The sequence below is a fragment of the Manacus vitellinus genome, unplaced genomic scaffold (assembly GCF_001715985.3).
Source record: "Manacus vitellinus isolate BGI_N305 unplaced genomic scaffold, ASM171598v3 scaffold_121_pilon, whole genome shotgun sequence".
NCBI classification, from domain to species: Eukaryota; Metazoa; Chordata; class Aves; order Passeriformes; family Pipridae; genus Manacus; species Manacus vitellinus.
The window spans coordinates 138,418-156,762 of NW_021938903.1; the positions used below are offsets into that span (position 1 = coordinate 138,418).

Below are 18,345 nucleotides of genomic sequence, written 5' to 3' on the forward strand. Positions count from 1 at the left end.
CCCCCTTTCCTGAGCCACGTAGCCAAAGCCATCCCCACCCCCAGCCCATGGGGGATCCCTCAGCCCCCAAAAGGCAGAACTCCAGGGCGATTTCCCGGGGAGCCTAAGCTGCCTTAATGCTTCTTACATGATTTATTTATTCATGTGGGAGTGCTGAACGTGCCTTAATCACCCTGGAAGCTCCTGGCTCCAATCCCGCCGCCCTCCCTGGTTTCCAGGGAGTGTGTGGCCACCGACTGAGCCCTGAGTGGGGTCTGGTGCTCTCAGCAGCCCCCCCAGAGCCCTGGCAGGGGTGCCAGCTCCCTCCTGCCCGGCCACCCAGCTCCTGGGTGTGGGTGGCACCCAGGGATGTGACATCTAGGTGTATCCAGGTGTGTTCCCAGGGCAGGGTCCCGTGTGGGATGGGTCTCCTCCCTACCCTGGGGTGTCTGGGGGGTTTGGCAGGAGTCCCTGTGCCCAGAAGTGTCAGGGGGAGAACAGGCTCCCAAATTCCACAGGGCTGCTGTGCTGAGGGTCCCGATGGCCATGGAAACCTCCCACAGTTCATCCATCCAGAGCTGCCCGGGGAGCTGAGAACTGGCCTTTTTGGACAGATCCCATAAGACTCCCTGAGCTCCATGGAGGTCCCTCAGGAGCTGGGGAGGGTGCTGGCACCAAACAACCACCCCAAATGCTTCCCTTTAACTTAAAAAGATATTTAGGGTTAACTTGTGAAGAACAGCACAAACCCAGGAACCTCAGCAGCACTGGACAAGGGGAAAACACCCATGAGGTAAGCCCCTTAAAGTGTCTCCAGATTTTGGGAAGATATGGAGGGGTCTGGCAGCTGTGTTGGATCGTTGGAGCTGGTCATGCTTCCACAATACCAGGCCCCTGAGGTGTTGGATTCCTGCTTGCTCCATGAGGGTGGAAATACTCCTCCTGACCACGTGCTGAGAAGGGAGGACACCAGTTCCCCGGGGATGGTCCCTCAGAGTCCCAGAGCTGTAGCCAAGAGGTGCAGGACGTGCTCAGTGCTGGGGGTGGGTGATGGTGGGAGCCCTGGGTTTACCCGGCGGGATTTAATCTCTGTAATCCCCTGCTACACATCGTGGAGTTGTGTTCATCCCCTGGGCTCTGGTTTGGGGCTTTCTCATCATCCTGCACCCCTCCTGGGGCACAGGGGTGACGGGGGTGCCAGCCCCCAGCTGGGACAGGCCATGGCTGGGGCTCCATCCCTGCCTTGTGCCGAGTCAGCAGCTCTGGATTCCTGGCACACCCTTCCCACACATCCACGCCAGGGCCCCTCAGGAGCAATCACTCCAATTAGGGGCTTTAAAATGCCATTAATCCTGCAGCTGGAGCCGGTGTGTCCCCAGGCTGGGTGTGTTGGAGCAGCAGCAGCCATGCTCCTGCCACAAATTCCAGGAGAATTCCTCTTGTGGTGGTGCATCCCTGGCTGTGCTGCCCACAGCGGTGGGAGAGGCAAGAGGTGGCCCTAGGCTGGGGGGCTTTTGCATTTCTCTTCTCCCCTGGAGCTTCTTAAACCCCTCCTTGCTTTCCCAGCCATCTCCATGGGGTTGGTTCCTGGCTGCCTTCCAGCTCTTCCCTGTGCCTTCCCCACTGGTGCAACCCCAACCCCCCCGACATTCCTGGTGCTGAGTGGAGATCCCAGCCCCATCCACAGCATCCCTCTGGGTCTCCCTCCCTGCTCTGAGGTCTCCACCCTGCTCCCCCTCCCCCTGGGCCTTGGGGCCCAGCCCAGCCCATTGTGCTGAGGGTGCTTTGGTTTTAATCCCAATTAGCTGCTTCCTGGGCCGCTTTCCCAGCGGGCTCCCGAGGGCTCCCAGGGCTGTGTCTCATCATCCCTCCTCTGATCTAAGATCAGGCACCTCTCCTTCACTTTCTAATCTGGTTATAGGTGTCCCTGCTTAGTCCAAGAGCCGATCTGAGCCAGGGGCAGGCCTGGGAGGCTCCTGGCTGTGGCCAGGGCTGAGGGAAATCATCTGGATCTTCTTTATCTGCACTTTGCTGGGATGTAGGACACTGGCATGCCATGGATGGGGGTGCAGGCTGCTCTCCACAGTGTGACACTGCTGCCAGGAGCTGGGGACAGCTGCTCACGGTCCCCAGACTGGCCCGGTGGCCCGGAGTGAGGTGGCAGTGCCGGCCTCTGGCACAGCCCGGGCTGGGGGAGGTGGCTACACGCGGGTGCTGGAGTGATTTATCCCTATTTTTCCTTCCCAAGGCATCCAAACAAGGCCCCGTGTGCTCGGCTCACCCTCCCTGCCGGCCTGGCTCGCCTCGGGGCCGTTGCTATTTTTGGTGTAAATGTTCCTTTTCGCGGCCTTTCCCCGGGGGACGATGGGCGTCACCGGCTCCTTTATTTGCCGTGGGATGCCGGGACACAGAGCGCGGGATGCAGGCGGCCATTCCCGGCGGGATGGAGGGCTCGGGGAGGAGCTGCCCGAGGGATGGGATGGGATGGGATGGGATGGGATGGGATGGGCAGGGAGCGGAGCCGCTCCGTGTCTGACCCGCTGACCGGGTATTGCCGGGCCGGCCGCGGGGGGGGCTGCCCGTCTCTCTCCGGAGGATTTTCTCCCTTTTAATCCCCTCTTTCGGGATGAAAGGCTGATTGTGGGCACAATCTGTGCAGCCTGCCCACCCCAGCGCGGGGCGAGGAGAGCTGGGTCCCAGAGATCCCGGTCCCCTTCCCTCGCTGCCTCCCATCCGTCCCACGCTGCCTCGTTCACTCCAGTGGGAAGAGTATCCACGGCCACAGTCTCTGTTTTCCCTGCTGGCCACGGGGCAGAGCAGATCCGAGGGCTTTGGACCCGCAGGGCTCCTGTCCCGGTGCTGGAAGAGCCCGCAGTGTTTCCCCGCTCGCTGAACGACATTCCCGGGGCCACCGCGGCTGCCAGGATGCTCTTCCCGAGCTCCTTAAGCCTCGCTGCCCTCGTCTTGGCGCGCGAAGGGGCCGGGGCAGTGACACATCCCTGAATCTGAAGCAGCCCGGTGATGCACGGGCTCCTGGCGCTGCTGCTTCCTGCTGCCGGCATTCCCAGCCCGGATTTAATCCGCAGGGATGCTCAGGAGCTGCTCGCAGCGATTGCATAACCCACGGAACACACACGGGGGGTGAGGCTGGGCTGGGCAGGGCTGGGATCCCACTGGGCCAGGATCTCACCGAGCTGGGAGAGCTGGGATCTCACCGAGCTGGGAGGGCTGGGAGAGCTGGGATCCCCCTGACTGGGAGAGCTGGGATCCCCCTGACTGGGAGAGCTGGGATCCCACTGAGCTGGGACCCCCTTGTCTGGAAGAGCTGGGCTCTGGGAAGGGCTGGGCTGGCACAGGGGGTTCCCAGGGCAGCTGGGTCTGCAGCGGGGTCACTGCACGGGGGGACTGTGGGATGGGCTTGGAGTGAGTGTGGGAGAGGACCTGGGCACAGCAGAGGCTGGTGATGGGGGTTTGGGGTGTTGTGACAAGTTTGGGGGAGAACTGATGGGGACAGGGGTGAGCCCAGGGCTGGAGGGGTCTCTGGGGAAGAGATGAGGACAGGGATGATGCCGGGACTGGAGTGATCCCAGGACAGGGGTGACAGCAAGTCTGGAGTGGTCCCTGGGGAAGGGTTGGGAACAGGGATGAGCCCGGGACGTGGGTGATCCCAGGACTGGAGTGATCCTTGGGGCAGGATGGAGAAAGGGATGAGTCCAGGGCTGGAGGAGTCCCTGGGGAAGGGGTGGGGACAGGGATGGCCCCAGGGCTGGAGGGGTCCCTAGGGAAGGCCTGGGGCAGGAGTGGGTCTGGGAAGGAGCCAAGGAACTCGGGCCCTGGAGTGATGCCGGGGTGAGGATGTGAGGGGGCAGCCCCTGGGGCAGGTGAGGGGCAGGAGAACAGCTGTTCACAGGGACAAGGACTCTTCCCTTCCCCACACTGGGACCTGCTCGGGTCCTGTCCCCTGTGGGGCTGCAGCTTCCCCCGTGCCACCACCACCCTCAGCAGCCCCAGGCTGCAAAAACCCCTCCAGCACGGGAGGGTCGGGGTGGGAAGGGAGAGGGAAAACCTCCGGGATGGAAAAGCTCTGGATTTCTTGGAGCTTCAGCTGCTGCAGGAGGTCTCACTTGGAGCTGAACAGAGCATTTGGTTCAGCCTAAGCCTCAACGTTTTGCTTCGGTTTGAAGGGGTTTTATTTGTTTAACCTGAAAATTGAAGTGATAGAGAATCTCATGCTGTAAAACCGCTCTCAGCCCTCAGTGGAAATTTGGTTTGTTAATGCTCCATCAGATCCTTCTCAGCTTCTTCTGAAACCCTTTGCCTTTTAAAATTCTTCTCAGCAACACTGTGAAAGTGGTGTAAATTCACAACTCGTTCCCACATTTGCATTTTTCACCCTAAAAAATCCCAGCTGCGAAACGTCTCCTGGTCCTGGCTCCGCTCTGGGACCGAAGGAGCGCCTGAAGGAGCAGTGGGAGGTGCTCCTGGAGCAGTGGGAGGTGCTCCTGGGCTCACCCAGCTGCTGGGAGTTCAGTTTTTAAGGGAAAACCAACCCTCCCACATCCCGAGAACTTCAGGGGGAGTTTTCTTTCCCTTCTGACACAGCCATGAATGGGATTGGTGTTTCCCAGGAGCCCATCCCCAGGGATGTGCTGGCTGGGCAGCTCTCCTTTGGCAGTGCCCTGGGCATGGCTCTTCCTGGCTGTCACCTCCTGGTGACAGGAGCAAGAACTGGTGGCACCTGGCACGTTTCCTGCTGTGTCCCATCCCTCTCCTCTGGGGTTTGGGGCCTGGGGCTGCCCCATAGGAAGCTCAGTGGGGCTCCACACACTGGACTGGGGCAGGTCTTGCTCTTTCCTTCGGAAGGAGGTTTTTTTGGATGATTCCAGGTCCTGAGGCCATGGCAGAGGGTGGCTGAAGGCCAGGGGATGGAGGCTGGCTGAGGGCCAGGGGACTGAGGCTGGCTGAGGGCCAGGGGATTCATCCTGGCTGGCTTTGTGGGGAGGTTTGGCCTCCTGGGAGGCTCCAGGGTGGGTGCTCTGCATGGAGGGGACAGTGGGAATGGGAACACGCTGGTGGCCTTGGCTGGGAAGCTCTAAATGCCATCGAGCACCTCTGGAGCTGCAGAGCAGTGTCTCCTGTCACTGGACATCAAACCAAATGGGTAAATATCGGGATGCTGCGTTTTTCCTCATGCGAAGCACTTGGAGAGGCCGGGAATGTGGCCTGGGATGTGCTTCCCCACCGACCTCCTGACGCTGCCCTCTCCCTGGCCGGGTTTGGGTGGGAAGTGCCCCGTGCCGGAGGTCCCAGCAGAGGGGCTGGAACTCTGGCTCCATCCCCACCCCTGTGCCCCCTCCCCATCCCCGTGCCCCCTGACGGCCCCGTCCCCGCAGGAGTTCGCCACGCTGACGCGAGCTCAGCGCCTGCCGGGAGCAGCTCCTGGAGCGCGAGGAGGAGATCTCGGAGCTGAGGCGAGCGCAACAACACCCGGGTAAGGGGGGGCCGTCGCTGTCCCGGGGATGTGGGACCCCCCCAGCCCAGCGGTGACCCCCCTGGCTCTGCCCCCGCAGCTCCTGCTGGAGCACCTGGAGTGCCTGGTGTCCCGGCACGAGCGCTCCCTCCGCATGACCGTGGTCAAGCGCCAGGCCCAGTCCCCGTCCGGCGTCTCCAGCGAGGTCGAGGTGCTCAAGGCTCTCAAGTCGCTCTTCGAGCACCACAAGGCGCTGGATGAGAAGGTGAGGCGGTGTTACACTCGGTGTCACACTCGATGTCACACTCGATGTCACACTCGATGTCACGCTCGATGTTACACCCCGCAGTTTGAGCTGTAAGCTCTGCCCACAGCGCTTACGTTTTAAGACTTTTTAAAAGCCTTTTGGTTTGTCACAGCCTTGAATTCGCACCCGGGGGAAGAGTCGCGTGCTCTCCTCTAAGAGAAGTTCTTTTAATTTAGTGAGGAAAAGAAGGTGTTTTGGCAAAAGGTTTTGCAGGAGCTAAAATGCAACCAAGGAAAAATGTTTTACTGAGACACCCAGCGCGAAGACCCGTTCCCCAGGATTGATACACCAGCTTTAGTAAAACACAGTTCATGGGTTTTAAGTTGCCCACAAGGGAAAGGAAAGAGTAAAAGAAGAAAACAGATTAAAAGGGTAAAGAAAGAGAGAAGAAAGGGAGAAGGAGAAAGAGGAAAGGAAGGTCAGAATTCCATGTATGTGTCCACTGAGTGACAGTTTTCGCAGGGTATTTATACCCTTGACCAAACAACTTACAAAGTTTTATTTTAAAGGTGCATTCATACGGAGTCGATACATGACAACTTGCAAAGTTTTATACTTACTATTAAATAGTCATTATAATTACACGTATATTTTAAGACCAATAGGTGACTACTCTTGTGTTAAAATATCAATTACTGTTTGCTGAAGCTCTTTTCTTGATCTTACACCTCATTTTGTCGGGAGGGCAGATCCTTACTGGCCTCTCTTGAGCTCTTCTCTTACCTGGTCACTGGGGGAGTTTTCTGTTTACAAGCAGTTACAATCTGGTATTTATTCAAACCAAACTTGTGGTTACATTTTACAAATTTATACTTGTGCTAAGGGCAGCTGAGTGCTGTAGGCCTGGAGCCTCGAGTCCTTGTTTCACGTGGAACCCTTCAGGAGGAAGGCCTTGGATACCCCAAAGCTGCCCCCGGGAGCTGGGGGGGCTGCCAAGGGGGTTTGGGGCTGTTGGGGACGAGGAGCTCCCCTGAGCCCCTCCTGGGGGCTGGCACTGGGCACTCTGGGTCAGCCTCTGCACTGTGGCTCTTGTTCCTCCTGGTTCCTTTGCCTGAAGCATCTCCTCCCTCTGCCAGGGGATGTCTCCAGGCTGTCCTGGCCACAGATCTCCCAGAGCTGGCCCAGGCTCTCCCTTCCTCCCCCACCACGGGATGGGCTGGATGATGCTGAGCCTGTGAATCCCCCCGAGCCTGGCAGGGCTGGGAGCTGGCCTGGATCCTGGGCACCCTCCTCGTGGATCAGTAACGGCCTCTCCTGTTGTTTCCCACTCCTGCAGGTCCGGGAACGCCTGAGAGCAGCCCTGGAGCGAGTGGCCACCCTGGAGGAGCAGCTGGTGGACGCCCATCGGCAGGTGAGGGGCACCTGGGCACCCACCCCGGGCCCTTCCTGGGGCACTGGAGCTGCTCCCCGGGACATTCGGGGTTGAAGTTGCTCAAACACCACCCTCAGTTGGTTGTGCAGATCAGAGAGATGGTGTTTGGGCCTTTCTGGTGGGAGGCTTTTGTTCTGAACTCGCTGCTTCCATGAAGGATTGTCTTTGTTTGAGGGAACCTTGCAGAGGTTCTGGGAGCCTTTGTCTCCCAGACGAGGTTCCCCCTGTTCTTTTGGCTGTTTGGAGTTCATTTCACTGACACAAACCAACCTGAGTCTGAATTGTTTCAGGAGACTGAGGGTGACTTGGGATCTCCCTGCTTCAGCAGAGACCCAAACCTTACTTCTCCAAGCCCCTCACCTTGCATTCCCCACCTTTTTCCTTGCTGGAGCCCTGGAATGGGGACCTTGCTGTCCCCCGCCTCCAACCCTTTTCATCCTGGAATCCCAGAAGGGTTTGGTGGGAAGGACCTTAAAGCTCATCTCATTCCACCCCCTGCCGTGGGCAGGGACACCTTCCACTATCCCAGGTTGCTCCAAACCTCATCCAACCTGGCTGTGAACACTTCCAGGGATGGGCTGTTCTTGGAGAGGCATCAACCCTGTTTTCCTTCCTGAAGTTTGTGCCCGGCCACTGCTGCCCAAAGGGAAGAGCCATCCCTCGGCCTGACCAAGTTCTTCTCCTCTTTCCAGTTCCCTGGATAAGTCTGGTGGTGCTTCCTCAGGCTCCCAGGTCCCTCACCTCGCAGGGACCACTCCCCATCCTCTCCCCCCAGAGCAGGACATGATGTCAGTGTTTGTTCCCTGCTCCTGCCAGACCAGGTTTCAATCCTGTCTGGCTGCCAACCTGTAAAATGAGCTGGGAGCCCTGGGATACAGGGCTCAGATCCCTGAGGACTCCCCAAGAAAACCTCCCTCAGTGCTCACCTTCACAGCCCCTCTGCCTCCCTCTCTCTTGGAATCATGGAATCATTAAGGTCGGAGAAGACCTCCAAGACCATTGAGTCCAACCTTTGACCAAACACCCCCACGACACAGAACCATGTCAGGAAGTGCCACTTCCATGTGTTTTTTGGACACTTCTGGGGGTGGGGACTCGACCACTGCCCTGGGCAGCTGTGCCAGGGCCTGACCACCTTTTCTAGGAAGACATTTCCCCCAATATCCAACCTAAACCTCTCCTGGAGCAACTTGAGGCCGTTCCCTCTCCTCCTGTCCCTTGTTCCCTGGGAGCAGAGCCCAACACCCCCCGGCTCCCCCCTCCTGTCAGGGGGTTGCAGAGCCAGAAGGTCCCCCCTGAGCCTCCTTTTCTCCAGGTTGAACCCTCCCAGCTCCCTGAGCAGCTCCTGCTGCTCCAGCCCCTTCCCAGCTCCCTTCCCTTCCCTGGACACGCTCCAGCCCCTCAGTGTCTCTCTTGTGAGGGGCCCAGAGCTGCCCCCAGGACTGGAGGTGTGACCCCACCAGTGTCCCATCTCTGCTGCCCAGATCCATGGGTTGATCCCTGTTCCCGGGCAGGTGGCAGCTCTCCAGCAAGGAGCCGTGCGGGAGGCCCCGGCGGGAGAGCGGGATGAGCCCAAGGAACCAGCCCCGAAGCTTCCCTGGAAGGTGAGAGCCCAGGAACCCCTGCTCTGACCACGCTCAGGGAGGACATAGTTCCTCCAACCCCCTGTTACGGCTCCAGGGGGGTGCTGAGAACCCATTTTCCCTCTCCCTTGGGTCCGACCCCCTGGGAAATGCCCTTCCTGGTGGATCCAGCCCATTCCAGAGTGGTGTCAGGACAATCCCAGGGGCTCTGCTTCCCAGAGCTCACAGAATCCCAGAGTGGTTTGGGTGGGAAGGCACTGTGAAGACCATCCCATTCCAACCCCCTGCCATGGGCAGGAACACCTTCCACCAGCTGCCCTGGGAAGCCCCCAACCATCCCCATTCCACTGTGCCTGTGGAAACCCCATCCCTGGCCAGAAGAGGCTGTTCCCAGGGGGTCCCAGAGCGCCGTGTCTCCACTCCCACCCCTCCCCCAGATCCCTGCAGGGCCACACTGCCCTGTTGTGTGGCTGCAGGCGATGCCAGAGCCCGGGAGCTGTGGGGCAGCCTGGCATCCCCTTCCCTCTGTGCCGCCCTGCAGCGACTCTCCAACGGCTCCGTGCACCCGGAGGACGAGGCCGGGCGGGTGGTGGAGCTGCAGGAGCTCCTGGAGAAGCAGAACTTCGAGGTGGTGCAGGCCAAGGAGCGCATCTCTGCTCTGGCTGCCAGCGTGGCTGAGCTGGAGGAGGACCTGGGCACCGCCAGGAAGGACCTCATCAAATCCGAGGAGATGAGCAGCAAGTACCAGAGGGACCTGCGAGAGGTGAGCCACTGCTTCCCACTCTGCCAGGCCTGGGATCAGCAGCATCCAGGCTGGGAAGGCCCTGGAAGTCCTGCTGCCTGTAGGGCATCCCCCAAAAGAGCCCCTGGCCTCTGGGACACTGTCCCCAGGTCCACTGGGAGGACTTCCCTGAGGTGAGAGGCAGACCTGGGGCAGTGAGCTGTGTCCCTGCTAGAAGGTTTTCCTGGGATTGCTTGACTCCCCCTTTATCTCTGTCCCACTCTCCTGCCCCTCATCCCTGTCCAAGGCAGGCTTTTCCCCGTGTTCTTGGACTCAGGGTGTCCCAAGCTCACTGGGTGGCCCAGTTATTCCCATACTGGTGGTCACAGATCAGGATGTGACGTTCCCCAGGCCCTGGCACAGAAAGAGGACATGGAGGAGAGGATCACCACGCTGGAGAAGCGCTACCTGGCAGCCCAGAGAGAGGCCACCTCCATCCACGACCTCAACGACAAGCTGGAGAACGAGCTGGCCAACAAGGAGTCCCTGCACCGCCAGGTACTGGGCCGTGCCCGCGGGCTCCCCGTCACCCCGGGGAGCTGGGAGTGGGCGCTGGGGGCGGCTCAGGTGAGCAGGCACCCACCCTGGCTGTCCTCCAGTGCGAGGAGAAGGCCCGGCACCTGCAGGAGCTGCTGGAGCTGGCGGAGCAGAAGCTGCAGCAGACGATGCGCAAGGCGGAGACGCTGCCCGAGGTGGAGGCGGAGCTGGCCCAGCGCATCGCCGCCCTCACCAAGGCAAGGGGAGGGGGCACCGCGGGGCAGAGACAGGGGGGAGGGCGGGAACCCGCAGGGATGGAGCCCTGGCAGCCCAGGGCACCCGTGCTCATTCCCAGCTGGGGCTCCTGTGTCCCCTGCCAGCCCCGGGGCTGCAGGGATGAGGCACCGCTTTGAAATCCTCCACGTGTGGGGTTTGCTCAGAGATGGCCCTGCTGAGACCACTGGGACCACTCTGGGAAGAGGAGGAAGAGGAAGGACCAGGCTGGGTGTGGGAGGGTGCAGGTCTGGAGGGGGGTGGACGTGGCCATCCCTACCCTTCCTGGGTGCTGGAATGGTGCTGAGTCCCTCTCAGGGCACCTCCAGCTCCTGTCACTGTGCTGGCAGGGCTGGATTGGGCTCCCAGTGAGTGGGAGAAAGGTGCTGCATCCCAGGAAGGATGTGGATGTGTGGATGGATGGAGGGATGCAGGAGGGCCCTCGTGGTTCTGGGGAGCATCATCCGAGAGGGCTGCTCTGCTTTTCCCAGGCAGAAGAGAGGCACGGGAGCATCGAGGAGCATCTCCGGCAGCTGGAGACCCAGCTGGAGGAGAAGAACCAGGAGCTGGCCAGGGTAAGTGCTGCCCCTGCAGTCCTGATCCAGCCTTGGCTGCCCTTCCCTTGGCACCTGGACACCTGGGCACACCCGGTGTCTCCGGAGCAGGGTGGGGAGAGCAGTCTGGGTGAGCCTTTCCCATCCAGAACCTCTCAAACTGGAGCCACACAGGAGCTCATGGCACCCTCTGCTGTGGTTTCCCCCTCTCCCAGGCATCCAGGTCTTTCTGCCGACATTCCACACCCACTCCTCTCCCAGCAGCTCCCCCTGGGGCAGGCTGGGACCTCAAACGCAATGGGGAAGGGGAGGCTCCACCTCAGGAGCAGGATCAGCAGGATCCAAAGGGCAGGGAGGCTGGGCTGCTGTGCCAGGGGCTGCACAGTCCCTGCTGTGCTGCTTGGCCAGTGCCTGGGCTGTCCCTGCAGGAGCTGGGCTGCCCTTTTCTTGGGCATTATGAATGTGCCCCTGGAGAAGCCCCTGATGGTTTTGTCCCAGGACAGATGTTTGCAAATCCAGAAGTCCAGCATCCCTTGGGGTTTGGGATGTGCCCCAGTGTGGCTGTTCCTGGCAGATGCACAGCTGGATCTTTCTTGAGGGTCAGGCAGGCAGGATCTCCTTGAATCCTGTCCTCTCTCCCGTTCATCCCTGGCTGGGAGTGTCAGAAAACCACAACGGGGCTGGAAGGGGTGGATTTGTCCCCAAAAGCTGGGCCTGCTGGGGCAGCTCTGACCCCATGGTAGGCAGGGGATGGCAGGGGGGCACTGAGGCCCTCAGGGCAGGAGGATCAGCCCCTCTGGTCACCGCTTGCTGCCCCAGGCCCGGCAGAGGGAGAAGATGAACGAGGAGCACAACAAGCGGCTCTCGGACACCGTGGACCGGCTGCTGAGCGAGTCCAACGAGCGGCTGCAGCTGCACCTCAAGGAGAGGATGGCAGCCCTGGAGGAGAAGGTACTGCCTGGGGGGCAGGGGGGCCTCTGGGGGGCTGTGAGGGGGTTCTGCAGCCCCTCTGGTGTGGAGCTTCGCCTGCCCACGGCACAGGGTTGGAAGTGCCTGTGCAGGGATGGAGAAATGAGCACATGCAGGACTCCGGCCCTGTGGGAGCACAGGGAGCTGCTCCACGGCTCACCCCGGCCTGGTGAGACCCACTTTCCACTGCCCTCCACCTCCCTCAGCAGCAGGACTTGTCCTGCTCCATTCCCTCCCTCCCCTGTGTCTCTGCTGGCACGGCCTCAGTGCCACCCATGCCTGGCTGTTGGAGCAAATCCCAACTGCATTTTGCAGGAAAAAAATGCAGCATTCATCCTGTCCCACTGCCCACCCCTTCAAACCCTCCTGTCCCCCAAACCCGGGCTGATGTGTCCTCTCCCAGCCAGGGCAGTGCCCCTGAGCAGCCTCCCAGCTCCCACCCCACTCTGGGGAACAGGGTTTTCCTTGGAGCAAAGCAGCTGGAGCTGCTGCTGCCCCAGTGTGAGTTCAACCAGCTGGAGATCAGCTGGCTCCGGGCAGGGATTCACCTCCCAGTGCCAGTGGGAGGTCAGGCCTTGGTAACTCTGCTCCCTTTGGGTTCCTGCAGGGCCCAGACTCCCCTAAGCCAGCCAGGGCACACAGGGCTCCATCCCCCCCGATGGCCCCAGGCCTGGCTCTGTGTCCCTGCTGCTATCCCCTCCTGTCCCACCCACGTGTGGCTCTGCCAGCGTGTCCAGTCCTTCAGCAGTGTGTCCAGGGCCTCTGGATAAACAGCAGGACCACAGGGATGAGCCCAAACCCCACCCCAGCAAGTCACAGGGACCAGAGTGGTGGCACCTGCTCCCCAGCCTGGTGCCACTCAGAGAGCTTCTCCAGGTCTTTCATGGGGAAAAAAAGTGATCCTATTTGACTTCCAGCTTTCCTCCCCCCCAGAAAAGATCACTAGGGCAGGCAGCTGCAAACTCCACAGGGGAGGTTTGGATGAGATATTAGGATAAAAAAATCAATTCACAGGAAGTTTTATGGCGTTGGCACAGTCTGCCCAGGGCAGGGGTGGGGTCACCATCCCTGGGAGGGATCAGCAAGCGCAGGCATGTGGCACCTGGGGACAGGGTTTGGGGCTGAACACGGCAGTGCTGGGGGAATGGTTGGACTCGGATCCCAGAGGGCTTTTCCAACCTTTCCCCAACAATTCTGTGGTTCTATGAACACACCTGCTCTCTCCCCTGGCTTGGATGTAGGGGACACTTTTTCCCTGGATCCAGCTGCCCGAGGGGGAGTTGAGCTCCTCTCACACACAGTTCTAACCCTTCGAGCCCTGCCCATCCAACCCCTCGTCCCTGTTTGCCCTCCCTGCCCGGGTTTGGGGCAGGAGATGGTCCATGGCCACCCTGCCTGAGGGGCAGGATCTGCAGAGGGGACCTGTCCAGGGGCAGGTAGGTGTTCCTGCAGCTCAGGGAGCCTTTGCCACCCCTGTGCCCGGTGCCCATCCCACGGAGATCCCACTCTGGCCATTCCTGGGCCGTTTCCTAAACGGTCTCTCTTTTTCTTTCCTCTTTTTGTTCCCTTTTATTTTCTTTTGGTTTTTTTTTTTTTTTTAAAAGAACACATTGTTACAAGAGCTGGAAAACACCCAAAAGCAGATAGAGGAACACCAGCACGACAAGGTAAATGAGGCTGCAGGGAGCTTGCCCCAGTGGCTGCACTTCCTCACTCCAAACCCCAGGATAGGGGTGGTGGCTCCTCCCGAAGTGCCCTAGTTTTGGAGGAGCTGGGATCCTGGAATGCCCAGCAGCAGGAGGGCACAAACTAACCCACGGCAGTGGCTGGATGGAGGCTGTCACCCACCTCCCTGGAGACCCCTGGGGCGGGTCCCTGCCAGGCATGTTTGGTCCTGTCTCCCTGTTTCTGTCACACTCGTCCATCCCCGACCTCCCAAGGCCTGGGGGGGCTTTGCCCATGGATAGAGGAGGGATCAGGCAGCAATACCCCCTTCCCCTCGAGGCTTTCTCAGACTTAGGGGGGATCAGCTCCACGCCCAGCCTGCAGGAGCCCTGGAGGTCTCACACTCTGAGCTAAAGCATCTGAGTATGACCTGCATGAACTCCCGTTGGCCCATGCTGGAAACCTGAAGGGTTGTTGCAGCTTTTGGAAGCTTTTGGCAGCAATGGGAAGCTTTTGGGATGTGCCTCGTGTCTCGTGCATGGCTGGGGGGGCTGGGGGTCTGCTCTCCTCCTTGGCCAAGGCCTCACTGTCCCAGATGCTCCAAGGACTCGTGTGACACTGTCGGGATGTCGCCCACCCTGGCTCAGCCTGTTTGCCCCCTGACTGGATCCTGCTGTGCAGGAGAGCCCCCCCTCCCCTCTCTCCTACCCTGCCTGCAGCCTCCCCTCTCCCATCTCCCAGTGCAGGCACAGCTCCCCCCTGGGAATGGGGCTGGCAGCAGGAGGGGCAGGACCAGCAGCAAGTTTGGCTGGTGGGTCCCTCCCTGCTGGTCCTTTGCCAAGGGACAAAGTGCAGTGTGGAGAAAACCAGAGCATCCAACTGGGACCAATTCTCCATCATCTCCCAAACCAGCATGGCTTGAGCACACACACATCTGTCTGTCTGTCTGTCCTGTGACCCCTCCCCAGCATCTTCCTCTGTGCCTGCATGAGCTGTTTCTTTACTGTCCAAGATGCTTTAAACCTGGGGTGGGGGTTTTTGAAGGGAATATATCCCTGGCAATGGCCCAGGATGTGGATTCCCTCAGTCCTGGCAGCTCCTCAGAGCCAAACCCAACCCCTGCCTGTCCCGTCTCGCCCCAAACAGCGGCGACTGTCCGACGAGATCGACAAGCTCAGGCTGGAGGTGGATCAGCTCAAGACCAGGAGTGGGACCTTCGTGGAGAGTGTTCACTCCAGGTAAGAGCCAAGCCCCTGCCCCCCAGCTGTGGGGGCGTTTTGCTTTAGGGGACCCCAAGGTGCTGGTGGCATCAGGCATTGCTGGTGGCTCTCAGGGCAGGCTCAGCTCCAGCCCTGCAGTGCTGCCCCTCCTTGGATCTGCCCTGGGTCTAAACACAGACTGTTTGGATCAGCTCAGCCCAGTGAATGGCCCAAAATTTGCTCTTTTAAGGGCGAAAAACCACTGGGATTTGTTTCTTTTTCTGCACAAAGGGCTTGGGGGTTAATTTTCCACGAAAGCTGGATGTTCACCAAAGGCCTTTCCCTCTGTGGTGTGCAGGGGGAGAAAGAGGAATCGTTTTTGAGGTATTGCAGGTCAAACAGAATGAACTCCATTTCCCCCCCTCCTTTCTACCATGGTCCTCCCACACCCTTTCATTTGAAGTCTCTGGGAGATGGGGACGTCCCAGCCCAGAGCTGCTGGAGCAGAGGTGAGTCCGTGGAGTCTCAGCCTCCAGCACTGACTGGGATGCCCAGCAGGAAAACAGGGGGTGGAAAAGGAGGTGACAGCTCAACGTGCACCCCAGGGTGCTGCTGCAGCAGCCTGGGACAGCACACCCTCTCCTGAGCACTCTCAGTGTGGGTTCAAGACACCGAGGGGTCAATGGGAGCAAAATTCCCCTCTCAGGAAGGCTGGAAAAGCTGGAAAGGAGCCACTGAGACCAACCTCAAACCTGCCAGCAGAGAGTGCAAGGTCTGGAGGCCCCAGGTCTGTCATGGAGAGAAGAAAAGGGGAGAGTGAGGAAGAGCCTGTGAGGATCAAGGGTGGCTGAGTGCTGGAGGAGAGTCTGGAGCACTTGTGGGACCCCTTTGGGTCTGTGAGAGCAGGGTGGACAATCCAATGGGGCTTTTTTAATATTTCTTGGAGGAAAAATCAACAGAAATCTGGAGCTGCAGAGTAATCCCCCAGCTGAAATGTCAGCTTTTGCCTGAGGTGCCTTTGTCTGGTCTTAGCTGGGGAGCAGCTTTGTCAGCAGCTCAAATCCCCCCTGGAACTCGAGCTGTGCCTTTGCCTGCACAGCCCAGGCTGGCACAGCCCAGCTGCTCCTGAGGGTGGTTTTGTCTGGGCTCACTGGGGAGCCCAGCCCTGGGTCTGCCCTGCAAACCAGGCCCACCGTGGTGGGCAAACACGACCTGCCTCGGACACCTGCTTTTGTCACCTGAAATGCAGCTTAAATTCAATAAACCTCGTGGCTCCTGTGGGAGTGTGTGCAGGGGGGAACGGCCCCGAGCCCCTGGGTGGGCACTCGGGGCAAGAAGGAGCAGCCAGGAAACGTGGAGACATGGGTGGAGTGCCAGGAGTGGCAGGAAGTGTCCTTGTGTCCAGCAGCCTCTGCTGTGCCCTGCCTGGCACAGGAGCTGCTCCCCAGCATGGAGGAGGAGGAGGAGGAGGAAGAAGTTCCAGCTGGTTCCTGCTGGGAGATCCCAGACAGTGCTCGTGTCCTCACACCTCGAAGGTGCTTCCAGTGGCATTTTGTTCACGGAATTATGGAATCATCAAGTTTGGAAGAGGCCTCCAAGGTCAAGTCCAACCTTTGTCCAAGTCCCATTCCCACTAAATCCTCTCTCCAAGTGCCACGTCCACTCGTTTTTTGAACACTTCCAGGGGTGGCAACTCCACCACTGCCCTGGCAGCCTGTGCCAGTGCTTGACCACTCTGTCAGTGAAGAAGATCTTCCTGATACCAACCTGAACCTCCCCTGGTGCGACTTGAGGCCGTTTCCCCCTGTCCTGTCACTTGTTCCCCCATCGGGGTGTTTTTCCATGAAAATGTTGAAGGAAACAGAGAAAGGAGAGGAGCTCCCTGGCTGGCCCCTGTGGTGCACGTGGGGATGGAGAAGACACAGGTTGTGCTGTGGGTGTTGGGAGGTTTGAGCTGTTCTGGAGGGGGAAAGGCAGGAGGAGCCTGTTCAGCTCCCCCTGCACTGGGGGGGTTTGGGGACAACTGGCTGGATTCCCCCTTGGGGTGCCCAGGATGGGGAGGGAGCAGCCTGGGAGGGCCCAGGGCAGAGCTTCCTACAGCCTGTGGGAAAGGTGGAGTCTCCTGAGGGGAGAATCATTGGGATCTGCAGCTTCCTCCCAAGGGGCAGCTCCGACCTCTGCTCTGGGTGAGATTGGGCAGGGACAGCACCCAGGGAAGGGCTGGAGCTGTGCCAGGGCAGGTCAGGTTGGATCTCAGGCAAAGGTTCTTCCCCCAGAGGGTGGTTGGGCACTGACCAGGCTCTCCAGGGGATGGGCACAGCCCCAAGGCTGCCAGAGCTCCAGGAGGGTTTGGACAACGCTCTCAGGGACAGGTGGGATTGTTGGGGTGTCTGTGTAGGGCCAGGGGTTGAATCGACCATCCTTGGGAGGCCCTTCCAGCTCAGGATGTTTTATGACTCTGTGAGTCTCTGAGCACATCTCCAGGGCCAGTGGGGTGGGAATGGGACACTTTTCCCAGAGCCGGGTTTTTCCTCCTTTCCAGCACCACTGGGATGGGCATCCCGGAGTGGCCTCATCCTCCTGCTCTGTCCCGAGCAGCCTGGGCTGCCAGGGGGGCAGCCTGGGCGCCCTGGCACAGCGGAGCAGTGCCCACCACAGGGCTCTCTGTCCCCAGGTCCCACATGGGCAGTGCCACAGACCTGCGCTTCCCGCTGGTCCACGCGCCCGCCGAGCCCTTCGGAGCGGCCCCGGGGCTGCCCCGGGCACAGAAGGGTCGGTTCGCTGCCAGGAGGGAGGAGCCAGCCAAGGTAACCCGGCTGGGGCGGGGGGGGGCTGGGATCTGCTCCTGCCTGGCATCCTGGCATCGTGGGGCTGGGATCTGCTCCTGCCTGGCATCCTGGCATCGTGGGGCTGGGATCTGCTCCTGCCTGGCATCCTGGCATCGTGGGGCTGGGATCTGCTCCTGCCTGGCATCCTGCTCTCGTGCGTCCTGATTTGGGGGTGTGGGGCAGTTCCCTCTGCCTGGTGCGTGGGTGAGGGAGGTAAGGAGGGAACGCTGGTTTAAAAGGAAAGCAGTGGGAGAAACAAACCCAACTCGAGAGAGATCCCAAGTCAGAGTTACAATTCACTAAAATGATTGCAGTAAGTGCAATGATACGGAGAAAACTGGTTTTAACCCCCAAAGACAGATGTATAACCCAGCACCCTGGGGCAAGAACAGAGCAGTGTTCATGGGCCCCTGTGCTGAGCTCCACGTGGCCCCCCCGGGGGCAAAGGAAAAGGAAAGGAGAGCTGTTGGTCAGGATGGTGGGCACAGTTCTGTTGGAGTTCTGGTCCTCCTCTGGATCCACCAGTGGTCCCAGCAGTGCCCAGACCTGCAGAGTGTCTGTGCTCAGGTTGAGGTGGGGATGCCCAGTGCCTCCCCCAGGGCAGGGACTGTCCCGAGGGGGGATTGAACTCTGTGAGCCCTGGGATGTTTTTGGAACCTTTGATGCTCTGGGTGGCTGCAGCTGCCCCTTGTGCCAGTCCAAGGTGGCCCATGAGCAGTAATGAGCCCTCGGGCTGGGGGTGAAGGTGCTGATGCCTCCCTGGAGGGGAGTTCCCAGGGCTGAGCCATTGGTGTGAGGACAAAGAAACGCTGCCCTGCCTGCAGGGCCTGAGAGCCTGAGGTGTCAGGTGTGCCCTGGGCAGCTGCTGCAAACAATCCCTTTGTTACC

The 18,345-nt window shown here is 60.0% G+C and overlaps 1 protein-coding gene across 1 annotated transcript in view; it reads left to right on the forward strand.

Moving 5' to 3' along the window:
* The window catches only part of PPFIA4 (PTPRF interacting protein alpha 4), a gene marked incomplete at its 3' end in the record, with an annotated part of 34,141 nt that overhangs the window by 3,633 nt on the left and 12,163 nt on the right, over window positions 1-18,345 (forward strand). The window contains 14 exon segments of the mRNA XM_029965870.1: window positions 5,373-5,386; window positions 5,388-5,450; window positions 5,452-5,470; window positions 5,550-5,714; window positions 7,033-7,107; window positions 8,643-8,732; window positions 9,253-9,474; window positions 9,844-9,990; window positions 10,092-10,226; window positions 10,734-10,817; window positions 11,616-11,747; window positions 13,370-13,432; window positions 14,577-14,668; window positions 17,304-17,436. Of these exon segments, the coding sequence (XP_029821730.1) occupies window positions 5,373-5,386; window positions 5,388-5,450; window positions 5,452-5,470; window positions 5,550-5,714; window positions 7,033-7,107; window positions 8,643-8,732; window positions 9,253-9,474; window positions 9,844-9,990; window positions 10,092-10,226; window positions 10,734-10,817; window positions 11,616-11,747; window positions 13,370-13,432; window positions 14,577-14,668; window positions 17,304-17,436 (1,434 nt within the window).